We start from the raw sequence: 21,908 nt of genomic DNA on the forward strand, positions 1-21,908 counted from the left end.
CATGCTTCCATAATGGCTCATAAATGTACTCACATGATACTCATGATATCTAGGCTAGAGGATGTTCATACCCTCATCTCAACCACATCACCTCATGGGGTATCATCTCATAGAGGAGGGCCATACACTAAAACCCATTCTCAACACCAATTGATATTTTACAGTACCAAAAGGACTCTTGCAAAATATTGCAAGGGTAGATTTGAACAAGTTGTGGTACTCAATAGCATCATTTTGGTACTCAACATTGTGTTAGGTACCAATTTTTTTTTTTAAGTACCATATCGCCCTTTTCTATATTGTTAAAAACGCATCAATTTCTTGGTTAGAGCTTCAAAGATTTTAACTTTGACTATTTTGTCATAGTTGAACTATATTCAAGAGTACACATCCTATAGTGAAGCTATCCCTTAGATGCCTTGAGGCATTAAAGTCGTATTATGTTCAAAAGTTGAAAGAGCCGTATACTTGTTGCTGTGTTATTATGTCTAGGTGTTGTATTTCAAAGAAGCTTTTAATCAAATGTGCCAAAATATGTCTAGGTATCATGAGAAAGGTCACCTTTGTACATGCTCCATTTGTCATACAAGCACTGATTCATGTCACTATTTTGCACAAAGCTCATCTTTGTATATACTACATTTTCCATACAAGTAGCAATCTAGGCCATTGTTTTGCAAACCAAGCAGTAAGTCAATACATCTCTAGTATGTGGGAATCTACATTGTGCTCAAAGGCTCTTGGTAGTGAGTATCATGCAAAGAAATGCTTCTTTGAAGATTTCTCCAAATGTGGCGTTACAAACTTGACACTTCATCTAGCCAAGATTTTAATGGATAGCAAGGATGTGTCTATGAAGGTTTCCAAGGGTGTTGAAATTGGACAACTAGATGCTAGTGGAAGTGAGAAGAAAAGAAAAGACTTGATTGTGAAATGAATGTAAAATGCTACTTATTTTGACATGTTTTAAGCTCATCTTAGAAGCTTCATCAAGCATACATTATCTTTCGGTAGTAGGCCCAACAATTCAAAGATTGTTTGTTGTTGTATTGGAACATGAAGACGTGAAGACATGCCACTATTGCTTAAGTAGAACCCAACTCCTCAACAAGTGAAAACTTTCAAAGATTGAAAACAAGGAGCATGAAAGGTCATGGACCGATTTCTACTAGTGTGGATAATTCTATGATTGGGCATATAAAGGAGGTATGGAGGAATTTGGTTGCACTATTTGTGATCAACAACAAAGCAAGGAAGTTGTAGTTGAAAAGAGATCTTGACAATGTGAAGAAAATGGGTGTGCCAATGAATGAATATGTTCTAAAAATAAAGGACCAATCTGAATCTTTTGCACCTATTAGTGTTATGGTTGACAATGGCAACAAGGTGAAAGCATGCTTGTGTGGTTCAGGGCCAGTGTACGAGCAGTTCAAGACTTTGTTCATACTGGTAAAAACAATTCAAGCTTTATAGATCTTGGGTCATTGATTGTGGAAGGAAAAACATTGTTGAAGATTCGTCTTCACAAGGTGCATGTAATTTTATACAAGTCTTCTACAATAACAAAGATAGAGGTGGGACATGGTGTTGGTCAAGGAGCTGGCCCCCGGGTAGTCACTTATAAAAAACTCCCTATATGACGTGTGTTCAAGAGGTCATTAATAATACCTCCACATACATACTATATTTACACTACATACATATTTTTTTTAAAAAACCACCCCCCTCTAATGTATACAAAAAAGTATACATTTTAAATAATTAATAATCCTCTCCAGTTAATTTATGTGATATGATACACATTTTAAAAAGTGATCGCCCCGAGAGCTGGCCAAAGTCATGGAAACTAGAATCATGGCAATCAACAAGTGTTTATTGGCAATCAAAGGTAGATTACAGATGGTAGAGAAAAATGCCGAGGTACCAGGAGTCAACTTGTCATGAAAGCATTTGCAGAAAAAAATGTACATAATAATGGCAGGTGATGTTGGGCATGTGGCAGAGTCAAGATCACTTCAAGCGTGACTATCCACTCTCCAAGTAGAAAAACTATTATGGGGGTACTAGCAAGGGTGTAGATGAGCCAAAAACACTATTTGTCATGTATCATATGATGAACACTATGTTTGCAAATGTATCAAAAGGTGGTGATAATGTATGGTATGTGGCTTTTGGTACATTGAATCACATGACCAAGCATGGTGAGTGGTTTGAAGACATGCAATCCTAGCAGCACATCCCATTGTGTATATAGAGAATGTGCCACTGTCTTGGATATATGGCAAAGTAAAATATTTGTTTGATGCACTGCATGTGCCCAATATTACAAAGAACTAGGAAAATGATTGAGTAGGACTTTGCAGTCAGGTTTAGATTTGATGTTTTCTATGTAGAGAAATAGAATAAGAATGGAAATCTCATTGTACAAGGTAAAAAGGTTGGTAGAATGTTCTCTTGATATAGATGTACCAAAGATGAAAGTTGCCATGTTTGCAAGATTATTAGGTGTTGCTACAGATATAGACATTTGGCATAAGTATATTCGACATGCAAATGTGCAAAGGCTAAAATCTATGTAAAATCAAGAGCTTGTAATAGGTTTGCTAGTGTCTAAGATAGTTAAAATGCATAAGGCTCATGAGGCTTGTCAACTGGGAAATAAAGCAAAGCATTGTCTCCTCATGATAAGCATATAAGCAAAAATGTGCGGGGGGTAGTTCATTTTGATGTATGGGATAGTGAGAGATTTTGAGACCTACGCTTCCACGAAATTGAGTGTCAATCACGGGGATAATTTGTTTACTATGTTTGAAAAAGTAGTAGACACTTACTTTGACACTAGCTTAGACATATCTTCTCTACTTATTCGAGAGTTGGAACTACGGTGATATACCTAAGTGGCCTCATTTATTACATGAATAATGAGCATGGAGCTTAGATAATCCAAAAACACTTCAAGCTAGAAATTTTTAGTATGATTTCAAATGAGATGAACCAAATGCGTTGCCTTGTTGCAATCCCAGGGATAAGTACAACAATGGGTTCAACATTATGAAGGAGATGAAGTAAAGAAAACAACTTTAATGGATTATTCTATCATACACTAAATGCCTAACAAGAAGAAAGAAAAATCGCATCCATGTCAAAATTCCTTTGGGAGTATCAACAATGAAAAGGGGTCTACACAACATATCACAAGGTTAGATGAGAGTGGGGATTTCATCCCTAAATATTGGTAACAATGGACCTCTAATTCTAGTAAACTAGGTGGAAATCGGGCTAATAAAGAGTCAAGAGAGTCACACTAGAATAGCATTTTATTTTAAGACCTGGAACCCTTGGGACCAGCATCCATAGCTCATAGGAGAGCAAGGTTAGAAAGGCATACCCGTAAATTTCTAGAAATGGTTAAAAAGTACAACAAAAGCATAAATTTATATAATCATTTGTCAAGTTTCAACCGAGTTTGCGAGCTAAAAGAGGTTTCCATACACAATAGGAGGGATTTGAGGAAAAGCTTGTGACACAACAGCCCATTGAGGGAAAAGATTCTGACAACAAACCTTCCAACACTTGTGAGAATATTTGTAGCTTCCTTTTCTACAACTCAAATCAAGCATAACGATGTAGTTCAAATAAAAACAAGGGGAAAAGATTCAAGATTGTGTTGTTGCTAAATGTCTCGAATGGAGAAGATCGGAGGAAAGAAAGTCTAGCTTCCTTATTCTTGGAAGGGATTTTGAACAAGAAACTACACTCTGGCTTGTATAGCATGAAGTGAATGACATTGGTATTGTTCGTATTAGATGATTTTGACCTAAGAGATATCAACAAGATCTACAAAGAGGATGATGCTAATAATGATTTGAAAAGTGATAGAATAGTAGTTGCATTGCCTAGTCAATTGGAACCAATAGTTACACCTCAACCTCTTAGCAAACCACAAGAAAATGATGAAACAATTGAATCAAATGGTAGCTAATATGGGAAGGAAATTTCCTTTGAGAGTAGTGGGACAAGGACTACCTACAAAATAGGCAATGGGGCAACTAAAGCCATATAAATGGTGTGCTATCTAATACTATCAAAGGAAACGGACAAACCATGAGACTCACGAGTGCTCCTATAAGACCAAGTATGAGGGGAACGTGCAATATGTTCCTTTGAGACCACAATGACAATCTATGTATAGGTATCAATATGGCTCAAATGTTGAAATCTACAATGGGATTAGAGAGACCTCAACTTGTTTTGAGTCAACAATTTCCATTGCTAGGCAACAATGCAATCCCTTTCAAGCTCTTGTAGCTTGAAGAGCCCGTGAATAGACAAGCCTTACTATCCATAATGGCTTATAAAGAGATTGCGGATGGTATGTACTGGAACTTATGCCTACGGTAGAATTGGCCTACTATGCACCACTAAAGGCTGCTCTAGTGGAGCTCTAGTGTACTATAGATCTCCTATGGCTATTAAGCAACAACCACATAATAATAAAAGACCAAGGGCAAATGGTTGTCACAATTGTGGAGCAGTTTATCATTGGAAGAATGAGTGTCCTCTTCCATAAAGGAACATAGTTCCACCAATAGTTTATGAATGTCGCAAAAAAGGGGATGCTTTCCAGAGGATTTTGTTAAGAACCCTAGTAATAAGGGTAAGTCTTCCATCAACATTGAAACTAATGTGCCAGTGCAAGTCCTAACAAGAGCTCAAGCAAAGCTCCAAAAATAAAGCTCTAATGGAAAAGTGGACAAAGAAGCTGAAAAGAAACCAAAGCTAACCAAAGAACCAACTTTTGTTGTGCCAGACATGGAATATGGCTTTGACAAGATTTTGCATGTGGTGGGAGAGTGGCCAAATGATCTTTGGGATGTTGTAAGAGACACAAATGATGGAAGTCAGACCTTAGGTTTGGCTCCATTTAAAGGGTTGTGTTTAGATCATCTACCCATGGAGGTGAAAATGCAATAAATACGGAGGTTGGGGTTGAGAGAAATTTGGGAATTCAAAAGCAAACACTTAAAAAAACCCTATCTTCATATTTGGGCGATTATGAAGAGCACTCTTTAGTTTGCAAGACCACCAAAGTACTTAAGAGATGTCCATTTGATGCAAAACCTAACCTTTTGATATAACCAATTCAATATTAGTACAGAGATTATCCAGCCTAGCTATAGGGTTAAAAGTCTCTTCACAATCAATGACATAAGCCTATGCATAACCCTTTGCTACCAATCTAACTACCTGCTCATTGTGTGATATGCATTGTGTTTCACCTTGTAAACCCATTTACATCGAGTCACATTCCTTTACTTTGGCAATGACACTAAATCCATGTCTCATTTGCATCAAGGGAAGCCATCTCCTCATCCATAGCTTCATCCCATGTTGGATCTCGAATAGTATCCTCAAGACAAGGCTCTACATCATGCATCATCTTTGCATTTAAATGCAAAACAATGAGCCACATAACTATGTCGTATGTCAATTGTTGCACACGATTTCTTACTTTGTTGGATCTACATGGTCCATGATCACTACCAAGTGCCCTATTTTCACTTTGCATCCTTTTTTCACACCAAGTCTTCACAAAGGGTATACCAAACTCCTCATAAAGAGAAAGCCACTCGAATCACCATCGTCACGACCTGCACTCAAATTTTGCATCCGTGGGGCACAATCAACCTTTTCTTTTCCTTTTCTTGATACATTTGATGAATTTATAGGACTTATTCTTTCATGTAACATTTCACTCATTGGATTCTTAGCAATACTTAAACTAGGTGACCCTTGTAGTCCACTCAAAGCCTCTTGATTACACACTTGCATTGTTTGCCACCACATTATCCTTCAGCCCAAAAAATCATCTTTTGCATTAGCATATTAAATCTTTATTTCATCAAAACCACATCCCTGCTCACCCCTCACTTCACATGTGGCAGTGTTGTTACAAGTACACCCTTTTTGCTCAAGGGAAAAACTAGTGAACACACCTTTTTCATCTTTTGTGTCCAACTTGGTAGGCAACTCATCCATTACATGCACATAAGAAATATATCCACATACTTTAAGGTGTTCCAAATGAGGTTTTCTACCGTGAACTTCTCCTTGGGTGTCTTGCTTTGTACAATAGCAATGGGAGTATTCTTCATGATGTAAACATCCATAGAGACTGCCTTAGCCCAATAACAATGAGGCATGTCTTCTCGTTCACCATTGCCTTCTACAATTTTCTTCTTATTTTGCTCACCAAAACCTTTTTTCTATGGAGTATATCTGCATCAAAATTCCACTAATTAAGTATTGTGAATACTTTACAGCTGTGTAAACTTTTGAATTTTTAGTTTTTAGGGTTCATGCAATGGTTTTAAGCCTCATTTGAGTATAAAATATCATGCAAACACTTCGATTAACCTTAGAGCTACAAACTTCAATTAACTACATGAAATGTACAACTTGCTAATCTTTGATGAGAACGGTTGGGATTAGGGGTGGTACACACCTCTAATGATGTGTCTACTTACCCTACTCTTATGAAACATTGAAATATACACAAGATGTCAAGAATAGCCAAATCAACTCACTTTAACCCTTTGATTCATCGAATATCTCTCCAACTCACCCAAGAGCCCAAAAGCATATCCCATTGGTCGAGTACTACTCTAAAATGTCTCTTGCAAGTACCTTAGTGCTCCCAAATCGCTAAACACAGTTAGCAAACCCAATCGCTATAGTATGTGTTGAATGTACATTGACTACCCCAAAGTGACTACAGGAAGTTTGAGATAACAAAATCTGGTACACAAATTTTTCTAGTTTAAGTGACAACATCCCCAACAACGTCGTCAAATGTTACAAAGTTTCCCAACCTTGCTAGTCTTACTATAGTTTTAGTGAGAACCTCAAACAAAATTGTCAATCTAAGGGATATAGTCTACCTCACTTGTGTATGGAGGCTACAATATTGTGTCAAAATCTTGGAGAACAAGGTCAAGGCACACTACAATCATATGTTGGTCTCAAATGACAACCAAACCATAAAAAACAAGCCTATAGCTGCTATTCAATCTCATGCATTTCACCTAGCAAATGTGATTAGATTGCAATCAAACTTGTTTTGTAGATAGATAAAAACAAGTTTGAGACCACCCTAAGGTCTCAAATCCATCAAAAGGATGATGACAAATCAAATTCTTGGACAACAGTATAAAAGTTTTCCTTATCACTTGCTCCCTTCGTGCTTGAACTCAATGCTTGGGTAGCCAAAAGAGGGTAGCAAAAGAAGGTGGATAGCCCAAGTTTACTCAATGCTTGGTTAGCCAAAAGAGGTTGTAAAAGAGGGTGGATAGCCCAAGTTTACTAGAATCTTTAAAGCCTTCACACCTAAATAGCTTTCAAATTTGTTGTAGGATGCCTCTCTTTTGTTTAGCTTGGGTAGTAGTCGAGCACAATGGTGTAAGCCTTTTTCTGTTCTTAGCTCAATCAAATTTTCACTAAAAGACACCATTCTTATGAGTATGACATTGCAACCATCCTCATTGTGGAATTTGGTTTGTGGTTCTAGGGCACAAGTATCTATAGTGGCTAAAATTTTCATCCACTCTTGGTTGATACACTTGGAATCAAGAAAGTCATGATAGGAATGATCGTCATCCATGGAAATCATAGCATCAGTCTCCTCCTCTTGGAGAGCCAAAAGGTCACTATCCTCCTCTTGGAAGAGTAATAGTTTGTCCTCTCCTACATAGCCGCCACTCTCCTCGCTAATGGCCAATGTAGCTGACTCAAATTCCTTCACTAGTATGCATATAATGTCCCTATAATCATGGGTGTTAAGGTTTACCTTGGTTGTAACTCCCCCATGATGTAGGTAATATAACCATTGTCCATGACCTGTACCACCATGATCTACCACATGAAAGGATGCTCTAATATGACATGGTAATTGGGGTGTCTCCCAAAATCCACTGCTGCATGTATTCCAGCCCACCATTGTTGACATGGGCATTCTCGAGGAGTCCCATGGGTTTCTCTTATCTTCCATCCACCAGTTGGAGGACCATTCATGTTTTTCTAAGAGCCAGTCTCCCCCATTTGTCCCATGTTTTTTTCTTCACTATACTTCTCTTTCATATCCAAGATAGCCAAAAAATTGTGGTTTTTATGTTTGATAGGCAAGGTGGCATTGTCCTTTGTGGCATCATCATCTTGATGGGAAATCTTGTGGATTGGCACCAATTTTTGTTTCTCCTAGGGGTGAGCTTAAGGATTTCTTGATCCAAGCCATGCTTCATGTAGTATTCCTTCAGTGGACTTGCTTTTTTATATCCTACTAGAAGGCGGGTCAAATTTTTGAACAAACTTTCAAGGGAAGGACACATGTGACATGAGCTTTCAATATAGTCTGGGAGTTGTAGGTCTATTTTGATAGGCATAATTTTAGATTTGGGCTCAAACTCTCCACTGTTGAGGTTTGCAGCATTATTTGGCTACTAGTCTTGCTATCACCTTTTTTCCAGTATTCCCTCGTAAATGCCCATTTTGGATTCATCGTCCCATTCTTCAAGAGGCGCTATGGTTGATAGAGGAGGAGGATATAAAATTTTTCTCTCCATGGAACTTATCATGGACCTCTTCCTAGAGTTGAGAGATCATCTATTTATCGGGTTTCTTAGGTCCTGGAAAGATCTCACAAAGTTCCTTATTAGAGTGGAGTAGAGACTTCGAAATTGATAACCAATAGATCATTTACGGTTTGTGATTTGCTCCATTCAGAAACGGTTTCAAGAGTTTTGGCATGAGGTAGCAACTTGTAATATGGTTGTAGACATGGCCATAGTGTAGCTTGAGTCACATTTTATTTTGATTGTATGGAAAACATACTGCATCCTCACAAGAGCACAAGGGTACTCCCTCATGGGTGCACCTTGAAAAATCCTACGTATCACATGCGATCAATGGTTGATAAAGACCCCCTCTACGTATTTTACATATTTGAATAAAACAACCTCTCTTTCTTTATGAATGTTATCACTATGAATACTTTTGGATATTTTATCAATTTTACTTATGTTTTATTCTCAAAAACCATTCAAAAGAAGCAATGCAAATAGAACTCCCCTTTCCATACTATTCTAAGAGTTTAAGTGAAAAGCAACCACTCCTATTTTGGGTGCACTTTGCATGCACCACATTTTTTAAAGGAGAAATCATCTTCACAAAAAAGAGGAGTGCTCCAAAAATATTTTGACTAAGTAACTTGGTGTTTTACGCTCCTTTCAAAGCTAACAAAGCCATCAAAATCTCCATTGGAGCAAAGCTATAGAAGATACATCGTTTGCCCTTATTTATTCTAATTTTCTCTCTTAATCATGATATTCACTCTCTTGATTGTATAGCTCATTCTTTCTTACCATTCATACAATTATCTTACTGTAATTCATTATCTAGGAGATGAATAAAGAGACAAAAGGCAAATACTCAATCATATTGATCGAGGGGGATGACCGGTATATAGTATGGTGTATTGTGTATTGATTCGTGTTTATGTTGTTCTCTTTATATATTGTGATTATTCAATCAATTGTTAGCATGGAGATAGATGCCAACACTTTTGATGATAACAATCAAGAAACTCAAGGTAACTCGGATCGTCAAGATCACACTGGTACTTCTACTTCGTAGCTACATAATCTCTTATGTATGCAAGTTAAGATTGGCGATGATGCTTTTAAGTTATTACATGATGATGGAAGCACACGATTTTATTTCTACACATATTGCATAGAAGTTGAAATTGCATATGACTCCCATGGATTATAAATTAGAAGCAGCTTCCTCGATGAACCCAATTAAATTTATGTATATGATAAAAGATTTGCAATACCAATTAGGAGACTTCATTGAATCACGAGATTTCTTAGTAGCACCATTGCAAAACACAAATTAATTTTGGATGTGTCTTAGAGACATCATTTTAATCCAAAGATGAACTATGATAAGCATACACTCATTATCACACATAATGAATAATCTTGCACATTACAAGCTAACCAAAAGCTAGACTTAGAACTTCTTCTTAGTCACACTCAAGCTAAAAGGTTAGCTCAAAAATATAAAAGTAATATTTGGTTCTAATCAATGAAATTGAAACACATGAAGACCAATTGTCTTCTTCTCAAGAGAACTTTTTGATAGAATAAAAAGAATTTTTTGTTGAACATCTACCTTCAAGATTACCTCCTTTTAAAGTGGAATACCACACAATAGAGTTGAAACCAAGAGTGGTATTAGAGCTTTGAAAACGCTCCAGACAGTGTGTTGAAGCAAAGAAGAGTCCTTCTTGTGGGCAAATCAAATACATTTTTGCATGAAGACTCTCAAGAAGATTGCTTTTGGAAGGGGCTCTCCTTGCCAAAGATGTAAGAATAACAAGCTTTCTCATCTCAATAGTTTCAATCACAACCGTGAGAAACTTACTTCAAAGAATACGATCTATATATGGAATATTGATAGAGATTCCTAAAATTTTAGACAATCTAATCCCATCAAATGACCTCTGTATCTCATAATTAGCTTTTGGCTTCTTCTACAAAGTTGTAGATCTAAAAAATAGCTAAATTATTGGTAGATAATTTTGTTGCAATCTGACCTCTTATGAGCGAGTCATGCACAATATAATGAAGATTGAGTTTTTCTCCCTTTTGAAATATAGTACCTTTAAATTTTTGAGAGAAGGTGAAAGAATCCAAAGTATGGGAGTACAAGCGTGGAGATTTACCAGTCTCTTTTGAGATTTTGAAGAGGCAAACAAATGTTCTGCCCTTATGCCTATCCACATGTCCTTCTAACCAATTTGCCTCCCGCTTCCACCCACTATAAGCCATATTTTGGCATTTTGAGTATCATAGAATTCTTGTGAGATCTTAAGAGAATTTTTCACGCACCTATAAAGTTGCATTCATCTTTTGGCACTTCCTTAGCCACGAGTGCACTTCCTTGCATGCCTCATTGTCCTTTGACATGTGCTTTCTCTCTCTAATGTAGTCATTTTGGTCCCATAAAAATGCGTATGAACTTTTATAAGATTCCCTAAACACTTACGATGGAGGTAGCGTCAACCTTTTGGATCCATAATGTCCTATGGCGCACCTTCTGCCATAATCGTAACCCTTGTCCTTCCACTCTATCTTATCTTCTCTTAGTAGGATGACAATTCTAAAGAGATAAAATCATTTTAGTAGACCAAATGTTAAATGTGTGACATAATTCTAAGATTACAAAGGTCATTGAATGGGATTATCATAGAATATCTAACACTTCAAGAATGTTTACTAGTGTTCCATATACTACTATGCTATGGAGCTTCTTCTTGCCAACCACGTTGGAATTCCTTGCCTTTTCTCTGCAAAATACTTGTATTAATTATTCATTGATGCTTTGAAGAAGAGGAGAATGACTTATGTGGATCAAGGAAGCCGCTAAGTTTCTTTTGTCATAGAGATGTTATACTCCACGATCTTATGTATACTCAAGCATCTCTTTGTCGCGTGAAGAGCTCCGAGAGCATGAGTAATGAAAAGCCTTTTGAGGGGGGGTAGGCCTTATGAAATTTGACCTTCAATTTTGTGTCCTCTCATGTTAATAATCTTCTCCTTAATTTTGGTTATGAGCATGCTAATTTAAATATGTATGTGAAAATGATACTATGTATGTGGAAATAATACTTGGTTATGCACCAAAAATGTAACTAATGGTAAGGAGAATCCATGCCTACGGCAAGATGAACCTCATTAAGATTTCAATCATGCTTAAAAAGGCAAGCTAAACCTAATTAAGATTTTGGTCATGCTTAAAGCAAGGTGACTGTCAAGAATAAGCATACCATTCCTCATATTGATGGTTTTCTTGAGAAGCTCGAGGGGAGCCCTGATTTTAGTAAGATTGACTTAATATATGGTTATCATCAAATAAGAATGTGTGCATCTGAATTTGCAAGATTACATTTCACACTCCAAGTGGTCATTGCGAATTTCTTGTTATACCTTTCGGTCTTACAAATACACTTGCTACTCTCATGCACATGATGAATATGATCTCATTAGTCATCAAGATCGTGTGATAGTCTTCTTTACTGATATTTCAGTTTCTAGTAAATCACCCAAAGAACATAAATAGCATTTGCATCTTGTTTTTAACAAATTTCATGAGAAGAAATTGTATATAAACCCTGGAAAACTTCTGTTTTTAAACATGAAATTGAATACCATGGTCACATAGTCTTCCGTAATGGCATACAAGTTGATCCCAAAAGCTTTCTACTATTTAGAGATTAGCAATTTCCTTGAAATGTTTGTGAAATTTGATCTTTCTTAGGTCTTGCTAGTTTTTATCGTAAGTTTGCTAAAAAATTCTCACCAATGTAATATCTGAGGTGGATTTAAAATAAAAACCATTACTTAAGTCTCTCTCTCTCTCTCTCTCTCTCTCTCTCTCTCTCTTTGCTATATATGATAGTGTGCATCTACAAGAGGTGTCATAGCTTGGTGCAAAGAGAGTGTGCCACTACAAAAGGTGTTAAAGTTGGTGCATAGGGTTGTGGCGCTTGCAATAATACCTGGCAATTGAAATGATTCCATAGATGCTCAAGGCCATGCTACAAAATTAGTGGCACCTATGCTAGAAATAGTCAAATGGTGACTGAGTGGTTGATGTGGCATGGTGGTTGGAGGAGCTATAGTTGTGAGGGAAAAAGTTCAAGAGGGGGCATAGTCGAGTGTGTGTGTGTGTGTGTGTGTGGCGGGGGGGGGGGGGGGGGGGGGATCTCAATCATCAACAACAGTTTTAGCCAAGCAAAAAAGGTAGAGGTTCAAGTTCACCACATACTTGGAGGGGTCACTATATGTAAAACCTATATATTGAGTGCATTCAAGGACTATTTATAAAACCCCTTAGCTGTGAATTTTTCACCGATAAAAAGGACCCTTTCCTATTCAATCTGTTAAAAAAGTTCAAGATAATTTTTCAACACCCTTTTATATGTGAAAATGTGAGAAAATATAGAAAGAAATAATCCCTATTGTTGAACTCACATGATAGGTATTTTTTTATTGTATGAACCCCCCGAGACCACATACACGGGTGGCTTGGCACATAAGGCTACACAAAAAATCTGACTATATTGGAGGTGGGACTAAACCGCATGGTGTTAGGCCAGGAGAAAATGTGAAGTTAGACCTAGTGGTTGAGAGGAGAAGTATCGGCACCTTTTCAGCTCATAAGTTGCTACTGGAGTTGTTATTTCTAAGTTTATGACTTTCTTGTGTGTTAAAATCCTGCAACACTTTACTGGAGGTGGGACTGATGCCAGGCCAAGAGCGAATGAGAAGTTAGACCAAGTGCTTGAGAGGAGAAGCATTGGCAGCGTTGTCAGTTCATAAGTTGCTAAGTATTGGAGTTGTTATTTCTAACTTTATGGCTTTCTTGTGTTTTGAAATCTTCCAATGTTCATGCACCTAGGTGTAGTTGGTTCGGGACTTGGCATTTTGTACATCTCTCAATACTTCCAAGGTGTTTGCAATGATGCAAAACCATTATACAGGTTGTTATCCAGAGTACTCTTGAAGATTCAGTCCATGAATACACAATTCCCTTTGGTACAAGGTTGGAAGGCATACATTCTTGTTGCTGAAAATCATTTGGTTCATTTCATTTCAATTCAACTTCGTCCTAGTCTAGGTTATTTTTCTTGGTTCGATAAGGTTTTCTTGGTTCAATAAAGTCTTGCTACCCTAAACATCTTTGAGGAGAGACTTGCATGACTGAAAAGCACAAGCACATCTTTCTACACATGATGCATTTGCTAAAAGCCCTTTCTCATGTAGCCACTACCATTGGGCTATTGACCAAGTGCATTGGTCTATGCCAAGATATTCACCATGCCTTGTGTGAAGACTGCAAATGAAAATAGCCACCTCTCTTTGCTACATCCTATTCTTTTGGTGAGATCCTTAGTCTTGTCCTTTTATATCAAGTCATTATCAATCACAAAGTTGGGATGAGGGCGAGTTTCAAACATTATAAATTGGTCAATCTCTTCAGTTACTCATGTTACAATAGTAAATGAACCACTAATTTCCAATAGGAGTTTTTTTATTTACATAAAAATGCCAAAAAATGTTTGCATTTTTTGTCAGCAAAGTATATATCTCTATAGCCATCTCTTTTAGCACGAAGGTAGAGGAAACAATAGCTCAAAAAATTGTAATGAGGTGCATTCTGCAATCTACAAATATGGTCATTTTTTTAGGTCTGAAAATTGTGGTAGATGTCATGAAAAGGTGAATTAAATAATAGCAAGAGTGATATTTTTTAGATTTCATCCCCCCAAATGCTCTATTTTAGGACCTTTTAACTTTTGAGGCTTCTTGAGTCATTAGAGATACTCAAGGCCCAGTAGTTCGCAAATCACAAAGTGACATATAAGCAACATTCCAATTTGTTGTCTCTAATTTGGGGTGGGTGGGTTTCCCATGGCACTATTTAACACCTATTATTTTGGAAGGGATCTACGGTCTCATATCATTGTTGATCGTTGACCATTCGATCCATCTGGGGGGGAAAATATGGGTTGGGTGGGGTTTGACCTCATGACCTCCTCGTCAAAGTGAATGTCTTATCGCTACACTTGTGTGCGCGTTTGCTATGCAAGGGAAATGGTAGCATTATATTGAGTAGTTTTGGCTCGCCAGCAATCTTAGTTCACACCGAGTTCACATAGACCACCAAAATATAGTGCACATAGCTTCGGAGTTCACATACAAGTCCATAACGAGTTCACGTTTGCTCGAGTTTACACTTAGTTTACTTCAAGTTCACGTTCGGGATCAATGGTTATGATCTTCACTAACATGTGATGGCGACCATAATTCACATTCAGGATCAATGGTTGTGATCTTCACTGACATGCGACGCCGACCATAGATCCCCTCTAAGGGTTCTTACACATCGTACGCCCAAGTTGGAAGCCAATTGTCAAAAAGCCATTCGCGGCGTGATATGGGCAGTCGAATTTTTTTTGGTCAGCCAAGATTCCTAAGCTCAGGCGGGGCTTGAGATCTTGCCTACACGATCCAGCAGAGGCTACAAACGAACTAGTCACGGACATCCGTTGTCAAAAATCTCGCTTTTGAAAACTAGATAACATTGGTGTGGACACTTACCCACCAATCCCCACGGGACTAAGTAACATTGGTGTGTAACACTTACCCACCAATCCCCACGGGATCAACGAACGACGTTGAAGGGGGGAATCTCGAGGGTGGCGGACGGTAGGCAAAAGGTCAACACCGGGTGCACAGAATGGGTTTCAAACCCAAGCAGCCACGTTGAGAGGTTGGTGCTCTAACCACGAGCACACGTACATTTGGTTGACCAAGTAGGCAAAACAAAAATATATAAAGTAAACAAAAATGCAATAAAGTAAACTCGAACACAAAAAGTAAACTCGGACACATCGAACGGTCGAGCGCTTTTTTGATGTTCTGACCTCACTTCTCGCCCATCGATCCCACGGCTCCCACATCATTCAATACCCGGTGTTACTTAATCGTGAGGCACCCATCCCCCAAAAATGAAGATCTGGGTGTGTAAGAAGCCTTAAATTGCGGTGTCAATTGCATTCCTTGCTACAAAGTGCATTCGCCAGACTCCGGGCAAACAACTATGGCCCGTTTCGTCGTCGTTGTCGTTGTCGTCGCGCAAAGATGGCAAGTCGTGCAATGCAGAGTTTGTGCGCCAAAGGAGAGCTGGAGAGAGCTCTGGAACTCTTGTGTACCATCGATAAACCTCCTTCTGCAAATACCTACCTGTCCCTACTCAAGGCCTGCAAGCGAAACAGAAGAAACTCGCTTTCTCATGCCAGGCAGGTATACGCACATATCACCCACCACAACATTCCTCTTTCTGGCTTGCTGGGTGACTATCTTGTTGTCACTCTCTCCATTTGTGGCGCTCTTGAAGAGGCCATCACCATACATAGTGAGTTACCCCAGCGCTCTGTCCATTCATGGACATCTTTGATTTTTAGCTACACAGAAAGCGGGCAAGCTGCCGATGCACTTAAATGCTATGAGCAAATGCTTCAGGATGGCCTTGATCCCACCTCTCACACTTTTGTAGGAGCTTTGAGTGCTTGTGCCAGCAGACTGGACCTTGATCAAGGCCGAACTCTCCATGCTTATGTGTGCCTGAAGGGTCTCGCTTGTGATGCAAGCATCGGGAATGCCATTGTATGTATGTATGCTGACTGCTGTGCCCTTGTGGATGCAGAGCAGGTCTTTTTCAATCTTTCAGAGCATAGTCAATTTGCTTGGAATTCTATGCTCTCACTTTGCGTGGATCAAGGTCAAGCTAGAAAAGCCATAAACTGGTACGCACACATGAAATCAGATGATGTTGAGCCCAACCATTACACCTTTATTATATTGTTCAAAGCTTGTGAGAGCATTGCAGATCTTGAACAGGGCCGCTCATTACATAATGATGCATGTGTTGAAGGTTATGCATCAGATGTCATGGTTGGAAGCACACTGATAAATATGTATGGAAAACTTGGTGCCATTGGAGAAGCAGAGGAAGTCTTTGGCAAATTGTCTCATCGCGATGTTGCGGCTTGGAATTCTCTCCTCGCTGCATATGTGGCAGAAGGCCTTGGAAGAAAAGCTTTACATTTGTACAGACAAATGCAAGAAGTTGGTGTGGATTCAACTCAGCGAACCTATGTGACTGCTCTTCGAGCATGTGCCACGCTAGCAGAAGTTAAAGATGTGCCATCCTTGGGAGAACTTGCGGTGAAGAAAGTTGCTTACCACATTGGGCAGGCACTCCATGCTGATACTTGCAAGAAAGAATTTCTGTCTGATGCTAGGTTTCTTCACAACACCCTAGTGAGTATATACGGAAAATTTGGGCAAATTTCAGAGGCTGAGCATGTCTTTGGCTCATTACTCCATAGAGACATAGTGACATGGAATGCTATGCTGTCAGCATATGCTGAACTTGGAGAGGGGGCAAAGGCTTTACGGTTGCTCCTTCAGATGGAGAAGGAAAGCATAAACCCGGATCAGACTACCTTTGTGGGTGCCCTCCAAGCAGTCGCACTTGTAGAAGGAGAGGTTGCTCCTGTTTCAGATGGGAGATTTTCTAAGAAGATGTCCTTGGAAATTGGGCATGCATTGCATGGGGGCGTGTGTAGATCCTTTTTGGCTTCAGATGTCACGGTTGGCTGTGCTCTGGTGAGCATGTATGGCAGATGTGGGTCAATTACTGAAGCAGAGCATACTTTTTCTACATTGACACAGCACACTGTTGTTGCGTGGAATGCCATGATGTCCGCATATGTGGAGCAAGGTGATGGAGAAAAGGCTTTGCGGTGCTTTGCACAAATGCAGGTAGACGGCCATAGACCAGACCAAATTACTTCCATCCTAGCTCTCCAGGCATGTGGCACCTTAGCAGACAAGGAAGTTTTCTTTTTTGACAAAGGGGTATCAATTAAGGAGGTGTCGCTTATTCTAGGAAAGGCACTACATGCTGATATAGCCAGAGGATGTTTTGCTTTTGATGTTTCTATCAGCAACTCCCTTGTGAATCTTTATGGGAAATGTGGAGCCATTGTGGAAGCAGAGAATGTGTTTTGTGGTTTAACTAATCGAACAGTTGTGTCCTGGAATGCTTTGCTCTTGGCATATGCTGAGAATGATCAGGGCGAGAAGGCTTTATTGCTGTACACGCAGATGCGGAAAGAGTCTTTGAGGCCAGACCTGCCGACTTTTTTGTATGTCCTGCAGGCATGCATAGGATTTGCAGAGAAAGAAAATGTACTTGAACTATCAGTCAAATTTTTTTTGCTCGAAATTGGACATGCACTACATGTGGATTCCAACACTGAAGGTTTCCGCTCCAATGCTGGCATATGCAACTCTCTTGTGCGAATGTATGGAAAGTGTGGGGCTATCATAGAGGCAGAAGACATGTGTGGTGATTTGGATCCTGCCAATGTTTGCAGTGCCTTTTCCTCACAGGACATGTCTAGCTGGAATTTGATGCTTTCAGCATATGCTGAGAATGGTCTTGGGCAGGGAACCGTTCAAATCTACAGGCAGATGCAGGACCTTGGTGTACCAATGACACTAATGTCACTTACCCGCATGCTGCAATCCTGTAGTTCAGTAGAAAGCAAGGACGTGTGCCAGGAGCTTCATTTTATATCGATCTCTGCGGGGCTTGATCAAGCCTTCTATCTGACAGCAACTCTTATTCATGCATATGGTAGCTGCGCAAGTATGCTTGATGCAGACACTTCCTTACAAGCGCTTTCAATGCTAGACATCGTGTCTTGGAGTGCATGCATTGCAGGGCATGCAGGTGTAGGAGATTCATTAGCAAGCTTGTACATGTTTGATCAACTAAAGCTTTCAAATGCCCAGCCGAGTTCATCCACCTTTATCTCTGTTCTTTCAGCTTGTACGCAAAATGGTCTTCCTTCTGGTTTGCACTATTTCGAATCCATGACGAGGGATTTTTGTCTAATGCCCGAGGCCAAACATCACTGTATTCTGGCAGACCTATATGGGCGTACAGGGGACCTTGAAAAAGTAGAACTTCTGCTAGATAATGAGATGGTGCATAACAATTGGATTACTTGGCTGGCCTTGCTTGGTGCATGCCGTACACATTGCAATTCGGCGATGGCAAAGCAAGCCTATGATCATGCCATGAAAATACAGCCAAATCAGTCTACTGCTTACATCTTGATGTCGAATATTTATGCTGATACTCAGATGGATGAGTATCTGGATGATTGAAGAGAGATAAGGCTACACTTACATAGACAATGGGTTATGAAGTTTTTAAACAAACCCACCCCTGTTGGGGGAACAGAGGACAGTAAACAGAGAAGGGGAAAAAGGGGCCTGTGGCAAGTGAACCCTTCACGCAACTTGCAAAAATTGACCCCTTTGCCTGTTCTTGATCAAAATGTGTTGTATGATACTCTCCAAGCCAATGCTGCAAGGTTCCTAGTAGTTGGTATTTGCAATGGAAGACTTTTTGAGGGATCCAAAATTCTTTTGCAGGCACCCTTACCCAGATTTTTGCCTTTAACCTGCAATGAAAACGCACGGGTATGCACCAAGCTATTCACATATGGTGAAGATTCAGATGTCTCAGCATGGAACAGTAATGGTCAAGGATGGCCTGGCATAATGTGCTTGCATTCAAGGATTTCTTGTCTGGCTAAAGAATTATGAGTTCTTGACAAATTGAGAGATTTCAAGGATGTCCTTGGAAAGAGCGACTCGTGAACAAGTAGAAGCAAGTACAGCCATAGTTGCATCCAAACTCGTTTGAAAAGGTTAAAAAAATTGGTATTTGAAATCGGATCTCAAACTTGACCCTAATTGGATTTTAAAGGTTGGGTTTTTTTTGCGATGGTCATGAATACGATTCATTCTAGAGCATATAATGTTCAATTGTCATGAAATGCTCCTTGCTTGCAAATGCTCGATGGTTATTTGGGCTTCAAGGTTTCTAAATGCTTAAAAATGAGGGTTATGTTTGGAATGGCCTAGGGGTCCGAATCAAAATTCATCTGTGCAGGTATGCACTTTTGGTTGGTGTTTTGAGCTCGACTATGTTTTTGTATCCATGTGGTGCAGGCAGGCTACGATGTCTCTTTGTACGCAAAATGCCAAATGCTCTGGATTGACAAACAACACGAGTACAGCTTTGAATCCTCCTTGTATGCACGATGGTGGCCACCCGCTAAAGGTGGGCTTCACTCATCATATCCCCTCCCCTCCCCTCCCCTCCCCTCCCCTCCCTTTTTGATTCGCAAAGCTACACGCATCGAATAGATCTTGGGATGTTTGTTCTTCTCCTCTCCTCCTCTTCCTGCGCGTCTCTAGAGAGAGAGAGAGAGAGAGAGAGAGAGAGAGAGATATGTTTATTAACATCCTCAAAAGGCTCTACGACATTATCATCATCATGTGTGACAAGTGTCCAGCACAAAAGACAATGTAACAAGTACCAAAAAGTGAGCAACTCACTAAGAAAAAAGAGCCAGATAGTAGAAAAACGCCCAAAGCCTCATCCACTATGGGTACCATCAAACAAACTCTCTCATGGGCCTCTGCATCATGGCATCAATCTCCTCTTCTGTAAAGGACCGACTACTCTATGCCTCTCAACAATGACCTGGAAGCGTTGATGGTAGATCAAACATCGACACAATCTTCGGGGAGGACGAGTGCATCAAGATCTACTAATCATCTTTGTAGCTCTCTCTAACAGAGTCCCATGTGCTGAAGAGCGATGTGGTGGTCCTGCTAAGGGGTGTTGCTCTAGAAGAAATCTGTCCCTAGCCTCTGGATGGGTCCTCACCTAGAGCACACTATCTGTAATAAAGCATGCATGTGTCTACATAGCTCTAGCAAGAAAAGTGTGAGGCATCTCTGATCTACGTAGTCCATCATCCTAGATAGAGACCTAAAGCCTTCCCTGAAAAGACAATGAAATCATCCTCGTATCTCATAATACAATGGGCATCAGCATATGTAATGCTCCATAGTCTCTAGCTGTAAGTCACATAGTTGGCATATTCGCTGCTCCAAGGGTATCTAAGTGTATCTCCATATCTTTGTCTCCATTTGATGTGAGGAAGTGCGCTGAGGTGAGGAAGTGTGTAGCTAGCCTATTGCACAAGAAACCCCATGCAAAATGTGTGAGTCTATGGAACTCGGTCGTGGGATAAATCCATCCTCAGTGGTATTAAGAAAATGCTCAGCGTAAAAGGCCATTTTTTTCCTTAGCTCTTGAGGGGGGACTCAACCATGTCCTCTCTGTGTATATCTGTGTAAGATCTTGCCTGACTGTCTTGATGATCTTTGAGCGAGTGAATACGGCCAATGGTGCATCAAAGAAATACTAAAAGGGTGGCAATATGTCCATTGTGAAGCCATGGAGCTGGAACCAGACTGACATCTATGCATACCAACATTTGGAGTCTCCTCCCATAGCTAGCTATCGAGATGACTCGAGGACCAATCTAGCATAATGGTGACGTGGAGGTCCCACAATCCATGCATGTAAGGTACTGATGTAGTAAGTGCCTCAACCACAATCAGAGTAGCTCCCAACTCTGCTCTTACAATCTCATGTTGTACTACGACCTTACACAGGATCATCTAGGAGATCAAAGTAACCAATGGTCTCTCCATCCATCGGACATCCTGCCAAATCAAGTGTGATGATCGAGGCTGGGTCCCCAAAGTTGTACCCCATACAATAAATAAGATGTCACCAGGGTTTCAAACAATCATAGCTTGGTGCATGGCTCCTGAAATAGTACCAATAAGTACATCGACTCCAAGTGTGCAAGGGCTGCATATCCTCGTGTAAGTCTAAAGGTTATTGCCTCGCTCACAGAGAAAGAGGGTCCTGTAAACACAACTCCCGAGTATGTGAAGCTATGTGTATACTCTACACTTTCCTGACCAAAAGCGAAAGCTAGTGCTAATGCCATCACCCATTGCGTTGTGGTATTAAAAATTATTATTGTGGGCTTGCTGAGGTTAAGAATAAATCTATATCATGTGCATATCTTTGTAATGCATCCAACTATTTTTGTAGCCCATCTAGTGAGTCATCAATGAGACCAAGATCGTCCACATAAAGCAACAAGGGTATTCAGATGCCTGATAATTCGTCAATATACATACCAAAGAGAGTACCAGAAAGTGGACACCCCTGTTTCACTCTAATTGTAGAATGACCAGTTTCTGATAGGCTCTCTATTGTACACATTCTACCTATGTATGTCTCATAGAAGTACCAAGATGCCCCAT

General features: G+C 39.7%; 1 protein-coding gene across 5 annotated transcripts; it reads left to right on the top strand.

Annotated features, from left to right (window-relative positions):
- Positions 1–15,679: 15,679 nt before the first annotated feature.
- Positions 15,680–19,938, top strand: LOC147432065 (putative pentatricopeptide repeat-containing protein At3g01580). Of its 5 annotated transcripts, none has more exons than XM_086491929.1 (2): positions 15,680–15,925; positions 16,333–19,938. In XM_086491929.1, exons 1-2 carry the CDS (start codon positions 15,727–15,729, stop codon positions 18,867–18,869), a joined length of 2,736 nt encoding a protein of 911 aa, XP_086348055.1. In that variant the 5' UTR covers positions 15,680–15,726; the 3' UTR covers positions 18,870–19,938. The 5 variants fall into 5 exon arrangements, with proteins under 5 accessions (XP_086348055.1, XP_086348056.1, XP_086348054.1 ...); XM_086491930.1 differs by having other exon boundaries at positions 15,681–15,929; positions 16,338–19,938; XM_086491932.1 differs by having other exon boundaries at positions 15,792–15,925; positions 16,338–19,938.
- Positions 19,939–21,908: the final 1,970 nt, after the last annotated feature.

The sequence above is a fragment of the Adiantum capillus-veneris genome, chromosome 20 (genome assembly GCF_014529385.1).
Source record: "Adiantum capillus-veneris isolate H3 chromosome 20, ASM1452938v2, whole genome shotgun sequence".
Classification (NCBI taxonomy): Eukaryota; Viridiplantae; Streptophyta; class Polypodiopsida; order Polypodiales; family Pteridaceae; genus Adiantum; species Adiantum capillus-veneris.

Bases quoted from the DNA above. Each gene is read 5' to 3' on its own strand.
- LOC147432065 (XM_086491928.1), top strand. From the start codon at position 15,768: ATGGCAAGTCGTGCAATGCAGAGTTTGTGCGCCAAAGGAGAGCTGGAG.